Source organism: Hemiscyllium ocellatum, chromosome 11 (assembly GCF_020745735.1).
Source record: "Hemiscyllium ocellatum isolate sHemOce1 chromosome 11, sHemOce1.pat.X.cur, whole genome shotgun sequence".
Taxonomy (NCBI): domain Eukaryota; kingdom Metazoa; phylum Chordata; class Chondrichthyes; order Orectolobiformes; family Hemiscylliidae; genus Hemiscyllium; species Hemiscyllium ocellatum.
This window is the reverse complement of record NC_083411.1, coordinates 11,338,910-11,359,756: the sequence shown is the minus strand read 5'-3', so window position 1 is coordinate 11,359,756 and position 20,847 is coordinate 11,338,910. Positions and strand designations below refer to the sequence as shown.

Genomic DNA, 20,847 nt, shown 5'->3' with positions numbered 1-20,847 from the left:
AAACTAATCCAACCTGCCAGCATCCAGCCCATATCGCTCCAACCCCTTCCTGTTCATATACTCATCCAGATATTTTTTAAATGTTGCAATTGTACCAGCCTCCGCCACATCCTCTGGCAGCTCTTTCCTACATGAACCACCCTCTGTGTGTAAAAGTTGCCCCGTAGGTCTCTTTTATATCTTTCACCTCTCACCCTAAACCTATGCTCTCTAGTTCTGGACTCCCCCAACCCAGGGAAAAGACTTTGCCTATTTACCCTATCCATGCCCCTCATAATTTTGTAAACCTCTATAAGGTCACCCCTCATCCTCCGAAGCTCCAGGGAAAATAGCCCCAACCTGTTCAGCCTTTCCCTATAGCTCAAATCCTCCAACCCTGGCAACGTCCTTGTAAATCTTTTCTGAACCCTTTCAAGTTTCACAACATCTTTCCTACAGGAAGGAGACCAGAAATGCATGCAACATTCCAACTTTGGCCGAACCAATGTCCTGGACAGCCACAACATGACCTCCCAACTCCTGTACTCGACATTCTGACCAAAAAAGGTAAGCATACCAAACGTCTTCTTCACTATCCTATCCACCTGTGACTCCACTTTCAAGGAGCTATGAACCTGCACTCCAAGGTCCCTTTGTTCAGCAACACTCCCTAGGACCTTACCATTAAGTGTATAAGTCCTGCTAAGATTTGCTTTCCCAAAACACAGCACCTTGCATTTATTTGAATTAAACTCCATCTGCCACTTCTCAGCCCATTGCCCAATCTGGTCCAGACCCCTGTAGTAATCTAAGGTAACCCTCTTCGCTATTCACTACTCATCCAATTTTGGTGTCATCTGTAAACTTACTAACTGTACCTCTTATGCTCGCATCCTAATCATTTATGTAAATGACAAAAAGTAGAAGGCCCAGCACCGATCCCAGTCCCTTCATCTAGATCATTAATGGGTAAAGTGAAAAGTTGTGGTCCCAACACTGATCCTTGTAGAACACCACTGTCTGCCAGCCATATTTCAGAGGGATCTTAGTGTGCAGGTCCATAGATCACTGAAGGCAGAAAGATAAGATAGTAAACAAGGCCTATGGCATACTTCCCTTCATTGGAAGGGGCATTGAGTATAAGGATAGGCAAGTTATTCTGCGGTTTTATAGAACTTTAGTTAGGCCACACTTGGAATATTGCATACAGTTCTGGTTACAACAGTACCAGAAGAACATGGACGCTTTGGTATGGGGATTTTAGCTATGAAGAAAGATTGGAAAGACTGGATTTGTTTTCACTGGAATGCAGCAAGTTGAGGGGTGAGCTGATAGAAGTTTGTAAGATTGTGAATGGCATGGATAGAATGGAAAGAATGAGGCATTTTCCCAGGGTGGAGGTGTCAATTACTAGGGGAAATAGGTTCAAGGTATGGGAGAAAGGAGCTTCAAAGAGATGTGCAAGGCACATTTTTCACACACAGAATGGTGAGTGCCTAGAATGCACTGTCAGAGGAGGTGGTGGAAGCAGACACAACAGCAGCGTTCCAGAAGCACCTGGATGAATACATGAGTAGGAAGGGAATAGAGGGAAATGGGATCCTGTAAATGAAAACAGTTATAGTATGAAAGGACAAAATGTGTCAGCACAGGCTTGGAGGGCTGAGGGGCCTGTTCCTGTGCCGTATTGTTCTTAGTTCTTTGACCTGTGTGATTGAGTTATCCATAAACTCGATGCATAATGGAGCATCTCTCGATTTTCTGTCTCACCAATTGGCTTGGCCCAGATTGACATGAAGTCTAGATGTATCTGGGCAAATTCAACCTTGAGCTAACTTAACAAATAGTAGAAAGTGCAAATCTAAGTGGTTTTGACATAATCTCTTGCTTTTAAATAATCCCTACTCCTTTCAGCCCAATTTGCATGGACATCACTAATGAAAATTACAAGTGTACTTTTTATGTTTGATGTCTATATTTATTACCAATGCATTTGAGGTGATTACATCTCTTTGAGATCCAAGTTTAATTGACTTTACTTAATAATACTGTATGAGGATTAAAAAGTATTCTGATGTTTTATAGACTGCAATGTTAAGGGAATTATTGCTAGCGATAGACCAGTATCAATGGAAAGAAAAATGATGAGGAATTAATATCCATTATTCTTCAGCCATTGGGCTCTTGCAGTCACATCATTAGCATAATCATCTCCAGTGGTACCAATATCCATTCTTTCATAAGTGTGAACATTTCTTGTCCCAGCATTGTATGCTGAAATCCCACCTGTAATAAAGGCACAAGAAAATGCATTTATTGCAATAACAACATGCATTCAATAGCATCATAGTGAAATGTCCTGAAGTGCTTTGTGGGAGATATTATCAAGCAAAATTAAACTCGTCAGAGTTGAAAGGTTTGAGTGATAGGGAGAGGCTGTATAGGCTGGAGCTATTTTTCCTGGAGCGTCAGAGGCTGAGGGTTGACCTTATAGAAGTTTATAAAATCATGAGGGCCATAGATAGGGTAAATAGTCAAGGTCTTTTCCAGAGGGTGGGGAGTCCAACAATAGAGAGCATTGGTTAAAATAAGAGGGGAAAAATTTAAAAGGGACCGAAGGGGAAAAAAAATTTCACACACAAGGTGATACCATGTATAGAATGAACTGCTAGAGGATGTGCTGCAGGCTGGTACAATTACAGCACTTGAAGGCGTCTGGATGGGTATATGAATAGGAAGGGTTTGGAGAGATATGGGCCAAAAACTGCCAAATGGGACTAAATTAATTTAGGATATTCAGTTGGCATAGATGAGCTGGACTGAAGAGTCTGTACCTCTCGATGACTGTGTGTGTATATATATATATAGGAAAGATACTACAATTATCAGGGTCGATTTAAATCTGCATCTTGTCTAGATAAATCAGATGAACAAGGGTAACATTGAAGCAAGTTTTTTGAGATCAAGGATCATTTCTTAAACCAATACATTGCACAACTGCTGTATGACTGTACGACTCTATTTTAGATCTAGTAATGTTTAATGAGGTAGCTTTAATAAGAGGTTAAGAATAATCTAAAGAATAGCAAACAGTACAAGGTAAAACTACAAATTCACCTTGAGGGTGAGCAACTTAGGTCTCAATACAGTGTTCTCAATTTAAATAAACACAATCAAAAAGATATGGAGAAAGAGTTATCTAAAGTGGGTTGCTAAATAAACTGAAAGGGAAATCAACGGATGAGCAATGGCAGACATTTAAACGGTTATTTCATTATGCTGAACAAAAATTTATCCTGCTCGAAAAGAAGGACTTAATGAGAAGGAAGAACTACTCATGGTTAACAAAGCCAGTCCAGGAGAGCAACCAATCAAACCTGAAGACATGCAACATGGCAACGAATTGTGGTAGGCTGAAGGATTGGGCTTCTTCTTTGATAAAACAACGGTAGATGACTGAAAAGCAGGGGAGAATTCATTACGAAGGTAAACTGTTAATAAAATAACAGCAAATAGTAAGAGCTTCTCCAGGTATATACAAAGAAAGAGATTAGCTAAAGTAAGTGTGGGATTTGCAAGATGCAATTTGGGGTTAATAACAGGGAAATGGAAAGTAATTAAAACCAAGATTTCAGATTGGTTTTCCCAATAGCAGATATTACAAATATCCCAAAGTAACACACAAGCAAAACGCCAATATTACAAAAGGTTTTATAGCAGTCTTTATCATGTAAGAAGAAGTATTTGATGAATTAATGGTACTAAAGGTTGACAAGTCACGAAGACTTGAAGCCCGCTTCTAAGAGTTTCGAAGGAAGTGCCGGTAGAGATAGTGGAAGGAAGATTTCAGAGCTCACTAGTTTTTGGGAGGATTCTAGCAGATTGACAAACTGTTAATGTAACACCTCTGTTCAAGAAGGGAGGGAAATAGAAAGCAGGAAACAATAGGCTATCCAAACAATATCTGTCAATGGGACAATGTTACAATCCATTATTAAGGAAGAAATAGTAGGGAATTGAGAAAAGCATAATACAACCAGAGTCACCATAGTTCTGTTAAAAGAAAATCATATTTGACAACTATCTTTGGGCTCTTTGAGGAGTTGATCAAGGTGAATCGCTCAATGTGATGCATTTGTATTTCCAGAAGGCATTTTTGAAGATGTCACATAAAAGGTTATTGCAAAGGTAGAAGCTCACAAAATTGGGGTAATGGATTAAGCATTGAGTAACACAAAGGAAAAAAGAGAGTTGAGATTAATGGGTCTTTTTCAGGTTGGAAAGATGTAACACTTGGAATGTCACGAGGATCAGTCCTTAGGCCTCAATTATTTACTGTCTGTATGCTGATTTGGAAGAGGACACAGACTGTCATAAATCCATGTTGACTGATAATACAAGGAGGGCGTAATGAAAATGTGAGTTGTCTGCAAGGAGATTTGAATGGGTTGAGTGAATGTCTATAAAGATGGTATTGAATGTGGGGAGGTGTGAGGTCATGCACTGTGAAGGAAGAATAAAAAAGCACTGTATCACTAAAGAAAGTTCAGCTCAGAGGAAGATTTTAACCTACTGCGAATCCTCTTGCAAGGATGCCTTCCTTGAAGAAGCTCTCTTCCTCCCTCTACAAGGATTTCAGTGAGTCTCTCTCTCACTGCACCCCCCAGGTCATCTCCTCTGCACTGAAGCTCTTCAGCCACGTTCTCAAACAGACTCGTTACCACAGCCACATCTCCTTCCTCAGCACCTGCCTACGGAACCGACTGATCCTGCACGGACTCCAAACTACATTCCAACCAACAAAATTTGGACCCAACCTGGACAACCTGTACCTACAACAAATCTGAAGCCTCCAGCAACAGACCTCACTCCGGATCCTCCGCTCCACCCTTGCAGCCATGCGTCGCCACCTACATTCACTGCAACCAGCCCTACCACAGCTCAGGACAACACTCTCACAGACCTGCAAAGGACCCCTGCTGTTCTTCATCTACAGAAGAATCCATAAACTAAACAAACAGTTCTTCCTAGCCATCTCAGAGATTAAAGACAGTAAGTACCAAAAACTTTCATGTACTTACCCCCACACTCGTGGTCCCTCAACTGTTCCAGAATCTTCTATCGGCCTGTCGGACGCCATTACACATGTGGCCGCTACAGCGCCGGCGGCACCAACGACCGCTGCCAACCGTGACGTCACTTCCGTCCCCACCGACCTCGGAGCCTCCGCGATTGCCGCCCAAACAACTGCCCCGGTGACCACCGCACAGACAACCACTTCCATGATCGTCGACGGACCCGCGACCCACGCGGCTACCGGGAATGACCACGATTCTTCCGTCCCACAACCATTTCCGCCCCTTCGGTTGCCGTCGGCGCAGTCACTTCCACCCCCACTGACATCACTAACCTGCAGAACCACAACGCCTCAGGTTTCCCCGCCCCCACGCCGTCTTTCGTCACTACACGTAACCCCGCCCCCACGCAAACCTTCGTCACCACGCATAACCCCGCCCCCACGCCGTCTTTTGTCACCACACGTAACCCCGCCCCCACGCTTATTTCCGTCACGACGCATGACCCCCCGCCACGCTTGTCCCCGCCCCCACATCGAGCAACGTCACCACGTCTAACCCCGCTCCTACGTCGATCTCTGTCCCCGCCCCTAACCCCGCCCCCACCCCCAGCTCCAGTCCCACACCAGGTCCTAGCTCCCAGCCATGCCGGATCTTCACCATCCCTCCAGACCTCCCCCTCTCTGAGGATGAAAGATCAGTCCTCAGCAGGGGCCTCACCTTCATTCCCCTACGCCCTCGGATCAATGAGTTCAACACGTGGCGCGATATTGAACAATTCTTCTGCCGCCTTCGCCTCCGTGCCTACTTTCACAACCAAGACTCCTGCCCACCCCCTGACGACCCCTTCTCCCGCCTCCAACACACCCTATCCACCTGGACACCCCGTGCTGGCCTCTTACCCGCCCTCGACCTCTTTATAGCCAACTGCCGGCGTGACATTAACCGACTCAACCTGTCCACCCCTCTCACCCACTCCAACCTCTCACCCTCAGAACGTGCAGCCCTCCACTCCCTCCGCTCCAATCCCAACCTCACTATCCAACCAGCAGACAAGGGAGGCGCGGTAGTAGTTTGGCGCACCGACCTTTATACCGCTGAGGCCAAACGCCAGCTCGCGGACGCCTCCTCGTATCGCCCCCTTGACCACGACCCCACCTCCCACCACCAAACCATCATCTCCCAGACCATCCATGACCTCATCACCTCAGGGGATCTCCCATCCACCACCTCCAACCTCATAGTCCCACAACCCCGCAACGCCCGTTTCTACCTCCTGCCCAAAATCCACAAACCTGCCTGCCCCGGCCGACCCATTGTCTCAGCCTGCTCCTGCCCCACCGAACTCATCTCCTAATACCTCGACACGGTCCTGTCCCCTTTAGTCCAAGAACTCCCCACCTACGTTCGGGACACCACCCACGCCCTCCACCTCCTCCAGGATTTTCGCTTCCCCGGTCCCCAACGCCTTATTTTCACGATGGACATCCAGTCCCTGTACACCTCCATCCCCCATCACGAAGGACTCAAAGCCCTCCGCTTCTTCCTTTCCCGCCGCACCAACCAGTACCCTTCCACTGACACCCTCCTTCGACTGACTGAACTGGTCCTCACCCTGAATAACTTCTCTTTTCAATCCTCCCACTTCCTCCAAACTAAAGGAGTTGCCATGGGCACCCGCATGGGCCCCAGCTATGCCTGCCTCTTTGTAGGATATGTGGACCAGTCCATCTTCCGCAACTACACTGGCACCATCCCCACCTTTTCCTCCGCTACATCGATGACTGTATCGGCGCTGCCTCGTGCTCCCACGAGGAGGTTGAACAGTTCATCAACTTTACTAACACCTTCCATCCCGACCTCAAATTCACCTGGACTGTCTCAGACTCCTCCCTCCCCTTCCTAGACCTTTCCATCTCTATCTCGGGCGACCGACTCAACACAGACATCTACAATAAACCGACTGACTCCCACAGCTACCTGGACTACACCTCCTCCCACCCTGCCCCCTGTAAAAACTCCATCCCATATTCCCAATTCCTTCGTCTCTGCCGCATCTGCTCCCAGGAGGACCAGTTTCAATGGCCTCCTTCTTCAAGGACCGCAGATTCCCCCCAGACGTGATCGATGATGCCCTCCACCGCATCTCCTCCACTTCCCGCTCCTCCACCCTTGAGCCCCGCTCCTCCAACCGCCACCAAGACAGAACCCCACTGGTTCTCACCTACCACCCCACCAACCTCCGCATACAACGTATCATCCGCCGTAATTTCCGCCACCTCCAAACGGACCCCACCACCAAGGATATATTTCCCTCCCCTCCCCTATCAGCGTTCCGCAAGGACCACTCCCTTCGTGACTCCCTCGTCAGGTCTACACCCCCCACCAACCCAACCTCCACTCCTGGCACCTTCCCCTGCAACCGCAGGAAATGTAAAACTTGCGCCCACACCTCCACACTCACTTCCCTCCAAGGCACCAAGGGATCCTTCCATATCCGCCACAAGTTCACCTGTACCTCCACACACATCATCTATTGCATCCGCTGCACCCGATGTGGCCTCCTCTATATTGGTGAGACAGGCCGCTTACTTGCGGAATGCTTCAGAGAACACCTCTGGGCCGCCCGGACCAACCAACCCAACCACCCCGTGGCTCAACACTTTAACTCTCCCTCCCAGTCCACCGAGGACATGCAGGTCCTTGGACTCCTCCACTGGCAGAACATAACAACACGACGGGTGGAGGAGGAGCGCCTCATCTTCCGCCTGGGAACCATCCAACCACAAGGTATGAATTCAGATTTCTCCAGCTTCCTCATTTCCCCTCCCCCCACCTTGTCTCAGTCGGTTCCCTCAACTCAGCACCGCCCTCCTAACCTGCAATCCTCTTCCTGACCTCTCCGCCCACACCCCACTCCGGCCTATCACCCTCACCTTGACCTCCTTCCACCTATCCCACCTCCATCGCCCCTCCCCAAAGTCCCTCCTCCCTACCTTTTATCTTAGCCTGCTTGGCAAACTCTCCTCATTCCTGATGAAGGGCTTATGCTCGAAACGTCGAATTTCCTATTCCTGAGATGCTGCCTAACCTGCTGTGCTTTAACCAGCAACACATTTTCAGCTGTGATCTCCAGCATCTGCAGACCTCATTTTTTACATGAAATACAAATAGTTGTGTGCAGGTTCAACAAGTAGTTAAGAAGGCAAATGGAATTTTGACCTTTGTTTCTTGGTGGTTGGAGTTTAATGGTAAGTTTTACTACAACAATACAGGCTGTTTGTTCTGGCCACAACTGTACTACTGTGTTCAGTTTTGGTCACCCGTTTTTACGCAAGGATAGACTAACAAAGGAGATAGTGCAACAGCGTCTCAATTAGTTGATTCTTGGTATGAATAATTGATATTACAAGAACAGCCAAGCCTCTGTTCATTAGTATTTAGAAGAATAATGAGTAATTTTATAGACAGATTGCAAATTCGGAGGAGCCCTGATAGGCTGGATGTCATGAAGATGTTTCTGCTAGTTAGTGAATCACAAACTAGGTGACATAGTTACAGAACAGCAGAACACGCATTAAAACTGAGAAGCGAAGGAATTCCTTTCCACCAGAGAGTGTGAATGTCTGGAGTTCTCTACCCCAGGGGTATGTAAAGGCTAGACCATTGAAAATATAGGAGGGAGTTGATACATAACAGCATTTGAGACATAAGGCAGATCAAAATGGTGGGGCAGACTTGGGGAGATGAATGACTTACTTATGACCTTAGGCAGTGCATACATCTTAAATGTTGGAATGAATTCTTATTGATAAATTCCTTGCTATCGGACTTTATGTAAATGAAAAGTCTCAAACCTTTGAGCTGCTGTTCTTTGGTCCAAGTTGGAAACTTTGTTGCTATTAATTTAATCATGCCTATCAGTATCTCAGTAGCCTGTTGTAGGTGCTCCACGCTGTCCCACTCTCCAACTATTCTGTGCCACCTTTTGTCAACCTGAAATAAACATTACATTTCTTTTCCATGCACAGAGATCTTAGAGCAATGAGAATACATTCAAACATAAATATCAGGATGATTTCAATGTTGTATTCTGGATTTCTTTGTATTCTTGCATGAGATGAGGGTGTGACTGGCTTGGTCAATATTTGTTGTTTTTAAACAGAGAGTCTGCACCAGGCCACTTCCAAGGGCAGTTGAGAGTCATTGCTCAGATCTGGAGTTACTTGTAAGTTAGACATACATTTTCCTACCCGAAAGGACACTCGTGAATCAGATGGGTTTTTCTTATTGACATTCAACAACATCAGGAGGTGATGGTCTACTGATTTTATCACTGGACTGCTCATCCAGTGACTCAATGTTCTGGGGACCAGGATTTAAATCCTACCATAGCAGATGGTGGAATTTGAATTCAATTCATAAAAAAAATCTGGAATTAAAAGTCGAATGATAACTGTGAATTGATTGTTGGAAAACCTCATCTGGTTCACTAGTTTCCTTTAAGGAAGGAAACTATCATCCTTACCTGGGAGTTGCTGAGAGATAAATGATAGGCGTGTGGGTGTGGGGAGAAAGTAGCATAGAGTACAATAGTGAGTGGGGGAGGGGATGAGGGTGATAGGTCGAGGTGTTGGGGGGGAGGGGGGAGTGAATAGGTGGAAAGGAAGATAGGCAGGTAGAACAAGTCATGGGGACAGTGCTGAGCTGGAAGTTTGGAATGGCCTACATGTGACTACAGATCCACAGCAAGGTGTTTAGTTCTCAACTGTCCTCTGGGCAATAAGTAGCTGTCAATGCCCTCATCCTGTGAATGATTGAAGAGAAAAAAAACAACAGTTTCATGTCCATCATTAGCACCTTAATTCCAGATTTGTTATTGAATTGAGATTCCACTACGTGCCATGACAAGGCCCCAGAAAATTATTTGTTTCTGGCTCAGAAGTGCAGTAACAATGCTGAAGGGCAAGGCCTTCCCTAAATGTTGCAGGACAATTGGAACTTTCAAGACTGGATTGATGGAATTCTGTTATGTAAGTGATACAGAGATAATGCTGAGATATAGATCTATCACAATCTCATTGAATGTGGAAAACTGACTAGATTGAATGGCTTACTCATGTCGTTGATATTTCTGTCATGCAGGCTGTCACTGAAGGACTGACCTTTGCCTGATGGTTTATGATTTTGCTGTGTGTTGATCAGTTTTTTAATCTGGTGTCACTACCTCCCTGGCTCCAAAACAGAGGCGAAGTGGTTACATCTCAGGATCTGAGATGGAATTAAATTAAATTCTAAAATTCAAACTGATGAATCCACAACATTTGAAAGAGTGCTTCGATTGATTAAAAAAATTAATTTATTGCAATGATCTTTAAATCCTTGTAAGAAAATGCATCTGTACTCATATGGAGAATTAACAATCCCTTGGAGCTGTCAATCAAACTCTGAACTGACAAAGATCCCACTGAGATAATGATAGGTTATAAAATGCAGCTTTAATCCTGCAATGATAATCCCCAGGCTTATGTCAACAGACAGAATGAAATGGCAAGCATTGTTCTTTTTAATGCTATGGAGTTTCCTTTTTCAAAAATTTAAATAGCAAAGATTTTAATGTCCTGACACCTTGACAACATTTTTTCGGATCCTCTGTTCCAAATTCTCAGACATGTGTTGTCACCTACTCTCCTTGCAGTCAGCCCTATCCCAGATCAGGGTCATACTGTCCCAAACCTGCAAAAGACCTCTGCTGTTCTTTATCCCGAGAAGGTTCCACACACTCAACAACGCTTCTTCTCTAGCTCGCCTCCTGACTTCCTTTAACAGCTCCACTCCACTTGACAAATTCAATGCGTTTATTTCCCTTTTATTCCTATCAATGTTACCTTCAACTCTCCCAAAAGAGCAATTTCTCTCTCTCAAGAGTTACATGATGTTTCCCAAAAGAGACATGGGACCATTTCTAAAGGGGTGCTTGGTCTAGTTTGTCTGCAAAAATGAATCCATTAATATTTATCTCTAACATCAACTTAAAATATACTTCCTTCACTATTCGTGTGCCATTGATGACACATATCAATAACTCAATAAGTCTTCTTCAACAATATATCTTTACCATCTAGAAAGACAAGGACAGATACAAGTGATACAAGCACCAGCATGTTCCCCTTCAAAGTCACAGATCTTTCTGACTTAGAATTATATTACCATTCCTTAACAGTTGCAGTGTGAAAATCTTGGCTCTCCCTTGCTAATAGTATTGTGGGTGCAAACACAGTCCGAGGAATGCACCTTTTCATCATTCCTTCTTCAGTGCTGACACCAGGAATGAATGACTAGAAATAAAATGCCATTGAAAACAGTAACTCTAAACCTACTCGCCTGCTGGTAACAATGCAAGAAGGATCTTTTTCAGCATTTTACCAATATGCCTCTGCTCACCTCTCAGGGTGAAACTAAAATGAGCCATGACCTATGAAGTGAATTAAGAGATAATGAGAAAATCAAGAAGGAATCCTGCTTAGTTTTTCTGATATCTTGCAACTTAAAAGCCCTTTTGCACGTTGTATATTTAAATGCATCTGCGTTTCCAATATGAGGGTACAGCTAGCTGGATTGTAATATGCAAGAATCAATATATGAATCTATGCTTATATTTTCAAATGACTTCAACCCAAGAATGATCCTGATCTGTGGGCTGATGCCTTGTATAATTGTAATTAGGGCATGGTATTTAATGATCTACTCATTCCTCTAGAATATCCACTTTGAAAAGAAATAAACTATTTCTTACTCTTTTCACATTAATGAAACACTTTCCTCTGTGTAACTCCATACCTTAGCCTCATGAATGCCCCAGAATCAAGGAACAACTTGCATGTTTTGTCTTTGGTGTGTGGAAGGGCACTGCATGATTGTCATACCCAATCACTGCTTTCACACCAATTTTTCCCCCTCCATGGTTTAGCAGAAACAGAAAATCTACCATCGAACCTAGCTCGTAGCTGGGTTTGAGGAGGAAACAGTAAAGACTGCAGATGCTGGAAGCCAGCTGAAGGATTCCTGATGAAGTATTGACATTCCTGCTCCTCAGATGCTGTCTGACCTGCTGGGTGCACTCATAGCTGGGTTTGTAATGATCAGGGAGTCACTGGTTATTGAAGGAGGAATATGGAGTTGGAGGTCACAATCCGATCAACCATGGTACAGAAAGGCTGAATAGCCTAACTCTGTTCCTAATATCTGTGTATTTATGTAGATCTGCTTGCAGGGTTTCGTAAAGTGACTTGCTGCCTACCTGCATGAGACCAAAACCATTTTCGTTGTCTCCCCATCCATTTACTAAGGCATTGCCACCACGGGATTCCCGGGAGATGATAGCACCAATTATGGCTGGATCGATCTGCTTGGCACAGGCAACTTTATCAATCAAAGTCTTGTACTTGTTCACTCTGTTCAAATCCATGCTCATCATCTTATGAGAGGCAGCAACACCTGAAAAAGAAATTCAAATAAAAATCTAATGCACTGCACTTGGCATTAACGTGTGTTGTGTGCTGTAACCACCAGACAGAGAAATAGAACCTCTCTGTTAATTAAAACTAAACGTCCAGAAAAATTTGCCTCACCTCGTAATCCGTTAACAGTGTGAAGGAGTGAAAGATACCTCCTAATTTCCAATATGTAAAGAAAGATAACTTATTTTCCGAATGGAAGATTAGATTCCCTACAGTATGGAAACAGGCCATTTGGCCCAACAAGTGCACACCGACCCTCTGAAAACTAACCTACCCAGACCCATTTCTCTCTGACTAATGCACTTAACACTATTGTCAATTTAGCATGGTCAATCCACCCTAATCTGCACATCTTTGGACTTTGGAGGATTTGAGCTATAGGGAGATGCTGAACAGACTGGGCTGCTTTCATTGGAGCGTCGGAGACTGAGGGGTGACCTTACGGAGGTTTACAAAATTATGTGGGGCATGAATAGGGTAAATAGGCAAAGTATTTTCCCTGGGGTCGGGTAGTGCAGAACTAGAGGGCATGGATTTAGGGTGTGAGGGGAAAGATATAAAAGAGACCTAAGGGGCAACTTTTTCATGCGGAGGGTGCTACGTGAATAGAATGAGCTGCCAGAGGAAGTGGTGGAGGCTGGTACAATTGCAACATTTAAGAGGCATCTGGATGGGTATATGAATAGGAAGCGTTTGGAGGGATATGGGCTGTGTGCTGGCAGGTGGGACTAGATTGGGTTGGGATATCTGGTCGGCATGGACAGGATGGACTGAAGGGTCTGTTTCCGTGCTGTACATCTCTTTGACTCTATGACTCTATGAAGGAAACTGGACTACCCAGAGGAATCCCATGCAGACACACAGAAAATGTGTGAACTCCACACAGACAGAGTGGAATTGAACATTGCTCTCTGGCTCTGTGAGGTTGCAGTGCTAACCACTGAACCACCTTGCAGTTCTGAAATAAACAGCACTATTAAAAACTGAACATTGTTTTGCCTAACTGAACACAACCTATTAACATTCTGTTCCAATAAGACAACTATTAGATGTTACATTAACTTAATTTCATGTCCACAGAGTCTCTGGGTTCTCTGATGTCTTCAGTCTTCCATGTGCTGATCTCCCTAGGTGTTTCACTTTCTGTTTGCTGTGAGTATGAGTTACAAGAAAAGGTTCCTTTTGATATAGTGTGTCTCCTAATTTCTTTGAGAGCATGATTTTAGATGGGCAGTTAGGTCTCCGGCTCTGTAGTAGTTGCTCTGCTGTTCGTGGCAGTTGCTCAATTTTCAAAAGGCCTGTGTTTTTTATACCCCCAACATCATTCCTTCTCATTGATCCAATGTCATTAAAATAATAAATTCAAACTCAATTGAGTTTTAGTATCCTGGGCATAATTTGAAGTCATTGGCTAAATTTGAATCATTGTCAAAACAGTAACCAAAACTCGGGTATCACTTTAACAGCCAATTGTTTCATGAAACTATTTTGGAACAGCCCGTGTCCCAGCCTTTCCATTCGGGCAGCTAAGCCTGCACTTTAAGTTTGCTTCAATATTCAGAAAATACATGCTTTCAACGTGACAATTAAAACTGACCCCACCATCCCAAATAAATGATTGGAAATTGTACTCTTTTTGTCCAGTTCTCTGGCTTCTTATAAATTTGTTCATGGATTTCAGAGAGTCATAGAGATGTACAACATGGAAACAGACACTTTGGTCCAACCCTCCTGGTGCAGTGAGGCAACAGTGCTAACCACTGAGCCACCATGCCACCATGTAAAGGATAGTGCTGTGGGTAAGGGATAAAGGTCAGATTGTGAGCCCAAGCATCATCTCATTAAAACTATGTTCAAAAGAATTCCTGATAGGACCAACATAATTTTCCAATAAAGGTCTCAATTTTGAATGCAAATTGCAGAATGAGTAAAACTTGATAAAACAACTGTGAATGGGAATTCACTTTCAAAGTATCCCTATACATTGCAGATGCATACCAATCATGGAAATGTTAAGTTATGTTGATTCCTCACCTGTTACACTCAGCTTGTCCTGTTTTGCTGTTTTATCAGAAGCACTAGTTGTATCAACCTTTGTGATATCACCATAGATGGAGGTATCTAGCACAATGAAGATAAAATGGCTGAGTTATGGAAAAGTGGCAAACACCAAGCAAATGCAGCAGTAGTGCCCATAATGTATCCTCTGATCCTGAGTGAGGTGAAGGCTAAAGCAGCTTCTGGGGAGTATTTGACCCAGGAGTGCTCCCCACATTGAGGTAACTGACTCTAGTCAAGCAGAAGAAACATCTCCATTCTCAGTGGAGATACAGTCTCACTGAAGTGTTACAGCACAGAAGGAAGTGACTTGGCCCATTGTGCCTGCTCCAGTTCTATTACTTAATGCCAATTTCCTTCCCTTTCACCATATTCCTGCGCAGCTTCACAATCCAAATAATCACCCCTTGAATGCTGCAATTGAACCTGCCTCCACCACACTTCCAGACAGTGCATTTCATACCCTAACTACAAACTATGTGACAAAGATTTTTCTGAAATTGTTTGCGCAGCACTGTAGATCGATGCCGTCTCACTCCTTGTATGCACAGGAACAGCTTCTCTCTATCTTATGTCCTGTCTGCTCTATATGACACTCTGTATATCACCTTTCATTAAAAATTCAAAGATTAACAATTAGTAGAGCTATGAGGGAAGAGCCAGGGAGTGGCATTATTTATTAAATGTTGCCTTTAAAATATAACTTTTAATCAGTACAAGTGAACTCCAGGATGTTTCAAATATTGGATGGAAAATTAAGGTTACCCTGATTGTTGGACAAAGGGGATGCAATTCATGACAAGACCCCTCCAAGTTGTCCCCGTGTGCAGTTGGGGAAGCTTTGGTTACTGACCAGAGGTACAGCAGCCTGTTCCTCTTCAAGGCAATGGGGTTGGGGGTGGTGGGCGATTGTTAGAGGAGATTCCGTGCTGGAGGAAGTTGGGTTGCTAGCTCTGACATCCCTAGTGGTGACTCGCTTTACCTCAAAAATCCTTACTTCCTGTATTATCATTGGGAGGTTACCTCCCTTTGTTGCTGGTGCCTCGATCGTAATGGGGTGGGGTCAATCTATATTGACACATTGTCTGTAATTGGACTTTTAATCATGGAAATTGCCTATCCACCTATGTTCCTGTCCTTTTCCAACTGTGTCATTGTCAAGATGCCCCAATCTGTGTTGTCGTGGGAAGGGACAATGAACCAACATGGCTGCCAGATCCATCTCAGCTCCTGTTGCCTATAAACTTCAGGGCTATGGGATGCACAGACCGTCAGATAAAGCAGACAGATCAACTGCCAACATAATGTCATGTGATCTAAAGAGGCTGGACTGGTGCAATCACTGCTGAAAATGTGTTGCTGGTTAAAGCACAAATTCCTTAGATGCTGCCTAACCTGCTGTGCTTTAACCAGCAACACATTTTCAGCATGTGATCTCCAGCATCTGCAGACCTCATTTTTTACTGGTGCAATCACTGGGCAATCTTGGCACTTACCTGTAGTGGCAAATGTATGGGGGTTAGCGAGGGTGGCATAAACTCAATTAACCAATCCCTCAGCGATGGGATTAGATTTACTGATATGCATGCCATAAATGCAGCCTACAGACTGTAGGCTTTCCCAAAATGTCATATATTCTTTCATCCATTTGTGCAACAGTTTCAGAAACTTGTAGATTTATTCCAAAAACTGTGAATCACTGTATTGTATCAAAGAGCATCATTTAAATCACTGCCATGATTATTGATTGTGTAAATTGTACATAACATCATTGAGCAACTGTTACTGCAACATCCAGTGCTACAAACTTTCAATCTTCCACACTTGCACATGCATTTCTTTTCACACAAATGTTGTGACCAGTGTAGCATAATGAGACTATACAACTAGTTACCCAATGTTCTCCTTTACCATACCAAATAAAGTTGGAATGATAAGTGCAAAAGTATAGGACAGCATGAAACTGGCGAGTGCTTAATACTCTCTGACTGGCTCAGTAAAGAGAACAAAGAAATGAGCTAACATCCTGAGTTCCCTTTGTTTCCTCCTCATCATTTCATGCCTCCCGTCCATATCCCAAATGTTTTTCCTTCTGTATTACAGATTATAGGGGCATTTGAAGTAGCTTTGCTTCTTGCTAACGTTCCCTGCCCCTCTGTATCTGTCAGGGCAGAGGAGGGAACTACAGTGTGACTTTTAGCGTAGAGCAATGCCATGAGGAGTGACACCTTTGGAGGAGAAGGGGACCTTTGGAGGGGAAAGGGACTTTTGACTCTGCTGGGCAATTGACTTCAGCCAGAATTGTTGTTATTGGAGTAAATTCTTTCATCAGTTTCATAGCTATGAGAGTACAGAAACAGTACTTACTCCTTGTAAAACATTATTTCCCGCCATCTTAAAATTACATTTTAATGTTAACTTTCAAATTAATGCATAGAAAATGGCATTAAAAGCAAAAGTACAGGAACAAGGCATTTGATCTGTCTGTTCTATCCTCGCATTTAAGATTCTCAATGCTTGCCTCCTTAAGACGGGTTACATCTGAAACATCGACTTCTCCACCTCCGGCTGCTGGCTTGCTGTGTTCTTGCAGCCCCCTACCTGTCTATCCTACAATTCTTGAACTTACTGATCAGAATATGCTACCCATTGCATATTTTGACTCTTAACATTAATTTGAAAAATGAATGCCTAACGGAATATCAGAAGAAATACTCACCAATTACTGTGCACATTGCTGCTGTCACAGGAAATCAAATGAGCTGGGCTGTGGCTGGAAGTTACACAAATACAAGATGTGTGATCAGAATGGAATGCTCTTGGAAATTATTCAGAATCTTTTCATACTGAAGTTCTCCCCTATTTTTAAAGAAAGATTTACTGTGAAGTGTGAAGAGCAGTAACTTACCAATTCCATCAAATATGATAGTTGTGGCAGGAGGGGTGATGTGTGCTGGGCTGAACACCAATCAATCTAGGATGAACACATTTCTAGTAAATGTTTGCAACTTGAGACCTTTAGATCCGTGTCGAGAAGCTGGATTTTGAGCTTCAGACGTTGCACAACATTAGAGAAGGGGATAGTTAGCTAGACCCTTTGCTTCAGAAAGCCTACACACCTCTGGGTAATTTAAATTCAAATTTGGTCTGTGGTTATGGACCAGTGTGGGGTTAGGGCAGCTGACTGCAAGTGGGGTAGATATGGAATGCAGGGAGTCACATGTGAAGAGTCTTCACCTCACAATTGTCCAGCAGGTACCAGGTTCCTACAAGCTGTATGGATGAGATGGAGATTGCAGGAAGGATGAGCAAACTGACCAGTTCACCATGATGCAGGGTGCCATTCAAAAGTGTAAAGGAATCGGGAATGTAGTAGTGGTAAGGAAAAGTCTAATTGTATAATTTGGCGTCTAAGCCCTTTTGATTAGTGATGAGCATGTGTTCCAAAGGCCTTGTTGCTTGTCAAGTGTCAGGGTTAAGGAAATTTCCTGATGACTGGAGAAGAACTTTGATTGAGGTGGACAAAGGATCCACTGGTTGTTATAGGCATTGATACCAATGACATTGATAAGACTAGAAAGGAGGTTCTGCTGAAAGAATTTCAACACTTAGGAACTAAATTCGAAAGCAGTGCCTCCAAGTTAATAATTTTCAGATTACTGCCTGAGGTTTGGACATCCTGTCATAGGGTAAATAAAGTCAAGGCTTTAAATGTCTGGCTCAAAAGCTTGGCAGGGGTGGAATGGGTTTCAGTTCATGAGGCAATAGCAGTACAGGTGTACAATGGAACTTTTCTGGTTGGATGAGTTTCACTTAAACTGTTTTGGGACTAGTGACCTGTCTGAATTGAATAATTAGAGTATTAGAGAAGGCTTTAAAATAACCAGGTGGAGGATAGGTCTTGGTAGAATATTACAAAGAGAAAGACGTGGCAGAATTCCAAGGCAGCTATTTAGATAATGTTCCCAGAGTGGGATTGCAAGAGACAGAAGATACAAACAAAAGTAACAAATAGGGTCAAAATTAAAAAAAAAAAATAAATGGCAAAAAGACAAACTTAATGACTGTTTTCTCAAATAAATGAATTAATGGCACAAATGAGAGGTTGATTTCTATGATCTTGTAGCTGTTATATAGAAATGGTAACGAGTAAAGCTGAGAATTAAATATTTCGGGGAAGGTGGCATTTGAAAAGGACAAGAGAAAGGAACACGTGTTGGGTGGCTTTGTTAGGACAAGTTGGAATAAGTATGATAACAATAAATTGTCTTTGATTGAAGGTGTAGAATATATATAGGTGGAGGTAAGTACAAACGAGCAGAGGAAGGCACTTGTGGGAGCAACTATTGGCTCCCTAACAGCAGCTATTCTGTAGGACTGAAAATAAATCAGGTGATAATGCAAGACATAATAAAGGGAGTACATTAATCAGAGTGATTTCAATCTTCATATAAATTAGGAAAATCAAATTGGCAGAGGTAACAACGAGGAAAAACTCACAGAGTCTATTCTGAGAACAATAGATTAGATTAGATTCCCTAGAGTGTGGCAACAGGCCTTTCAGCCCAACCAGTCCTCATCGAACCCTCCAAAGAGAAACCCACCCAGACCCATTTTCCCTCTGACTAATGCATCTAACACTATGGGCAATTTAGCATGGCCAATCCACCTGACATGCACACCTTTGGACTGTGGGAGGAAACCAGAACACCAGGAGGAAACCCACGCAGACACGGGGAGAACGTGCAAACTCCACACAGACAGTTGCCCAAGGCAGGAATTGAACCTGGGACGCTGGTCCTGTGAGGCAGCAGTGCTAGCCACAGTGCCACCCATAATATATTGTGGAATAGCTAGCAGTCAACCTATTTGGAATCTCATAATGTGACAAGTTTAATAAATGATCTCAGAGTAAAGAATTCCCTCAGAACCCGTGACTATAAATTGTGTCACATGCTATTTAGTTTGACAGTGAGAAACATTGGTCAGAAACAACTGTGCTAAACTTAAATAAGGGAAATTACAAAAAAATGGGGGCAGAGCTGGCAGAAGCAGACTGAGAAATGACTTTAGAGGAAAAGTAGTTGAGGATCAATGGCAGCCATCTTTTTCCAAAAATGGTAAAAAGGCAAACTAAAGGCTGTTTCCTCAAATGGATATAGTATTCGGAATAAAATGAATTCATGGCACAAATGGCGGTTGATGTGCTCAATGTTAGAAATTTATAACTTGTTAATTTTAATTTAAAATGAGAAAATATTTGTCACTTACTGTAAAATGTAATTTTCTGTTAAAGCCCACTTGTGCAGCTATTGGAATAATCAAATCCTTACAGTGTGGAAACAGGCCATTTGGCCCAACAAGTCCACACCGACTCTTGAAAGAGCATCCAACTCAGACTTAGCCCCATAACCTATCCCTGTGTTCCCCTTGGCTAATTCACCGAGCCTGCACACCATGGACAACTCAGCCTGGCCCATCCACCTCACCAGCACACCCCTGGACTGTGGGAGAAAACCAGAGCACCTGGAAGAAACCCACGCAGACACAGGGAGAATGTGCAAACTCCAAACAGGCTGGAATCGAACCTGGCTCCCTACTGCTGTCAGGCCTTCCAGCCTCTGGCAACTCTCTGTGTGAAGATTGTACATACTCCCCATGTCTGCATGTGTTTTCTCCAGCTGCTCCAGTTACTCCCACAGTCCAAAGATGTGCAGGTCAGGTGGATAGGCCATGCTGAGTTGCCCATGGTGTGCAGGCTCAATGAATTAGCTGTGGGAAATATAGGGATGTGGTGAGGGGCTACGTCTGGGTGGGATTTCAGAGACTCAGTGTCGACCTGTTGGGCCAAATGGCTTGTTTCATACTGGAGGAATTCTCTGACAATATCAAATTAATGCACATTTATTAGAAAAAATGGCATTTTAAAACTTGAAAGTAAAACCAGTAACTATGTGCTAAGTGGATGTGCCAATCTGAGTTCAATATATTCACATTTGTATGTGGGGTTTCTGTTTGCAGTACTTGTGAAGTTCAAGTCTTTTGGATGTTGCTATCTGGATATTGCTTAAGTTTCAAAGATGCAGAGCGGACTGCAGAATATGAATTATGTGTAATGTATGTTTGGAAAGTATATGAGACTGAAAGCTGTTGGTTTGCTCGCTGAACTGGTGGGCTTGTTTTCAGATGTTTCGTCATCATGCTCGGTAATATCA

At 43.6% G+C, this 20,847-nt stretch overlaps 1 protein-coding gene across 1 annotated transcript; it reads right to left on the bottom strand.

Annotated features, from left to right (window-relative positions):
* Positions 1 to 1,990: 1,990 nt before the first annotated feature.
* Positions 1,991 to 17,375, bottom strand: LOC132820087 (lysozyme g-like). The gene is made up of 5 exons (XM_060832007.1): positions 17,352 to 17,375; positions 14,609 to 14,695; positions 12,355 to 12,551; positions 8,912 to 9,050; positions 1,991 to 2,265 (listed from the first exon to the last, which is right to left on the bottom strand). Exons 1-5 carry the CDS (start codon positions 17,365 to 17,367, stop codon positions 2,132 to 2,134), a joined length of 573 nt encoding a protein of 190 aa, XP_060687990.1. The 5' UTR covers positions 17,368 to 17,375; the 3' UTR covers positions 1,991 to 2,131.
* Between the last annotated feature and the right edge of the window lie 3,472 nt (positions 17,376 to 20,847).

Coding starts and splice junctions, on each gene's coding strand:
- LOC132820087 (XM_060832007.1), bottom strand. Junction 9,051..12,354: donor ATGGTTTTGGTCTCATGCAG/GTAGGCAGCAAG, acceptor TGTTTATTTCAG/GTTGACAAAAGGTGGCACAG. Junction 2,266..8,911: donor CAAAGAACAGCAGCTCAAAG/GTTTGAGACTTT, acceptor CCTTTATTACAG/GTGGGATTTCAGCATACAAT.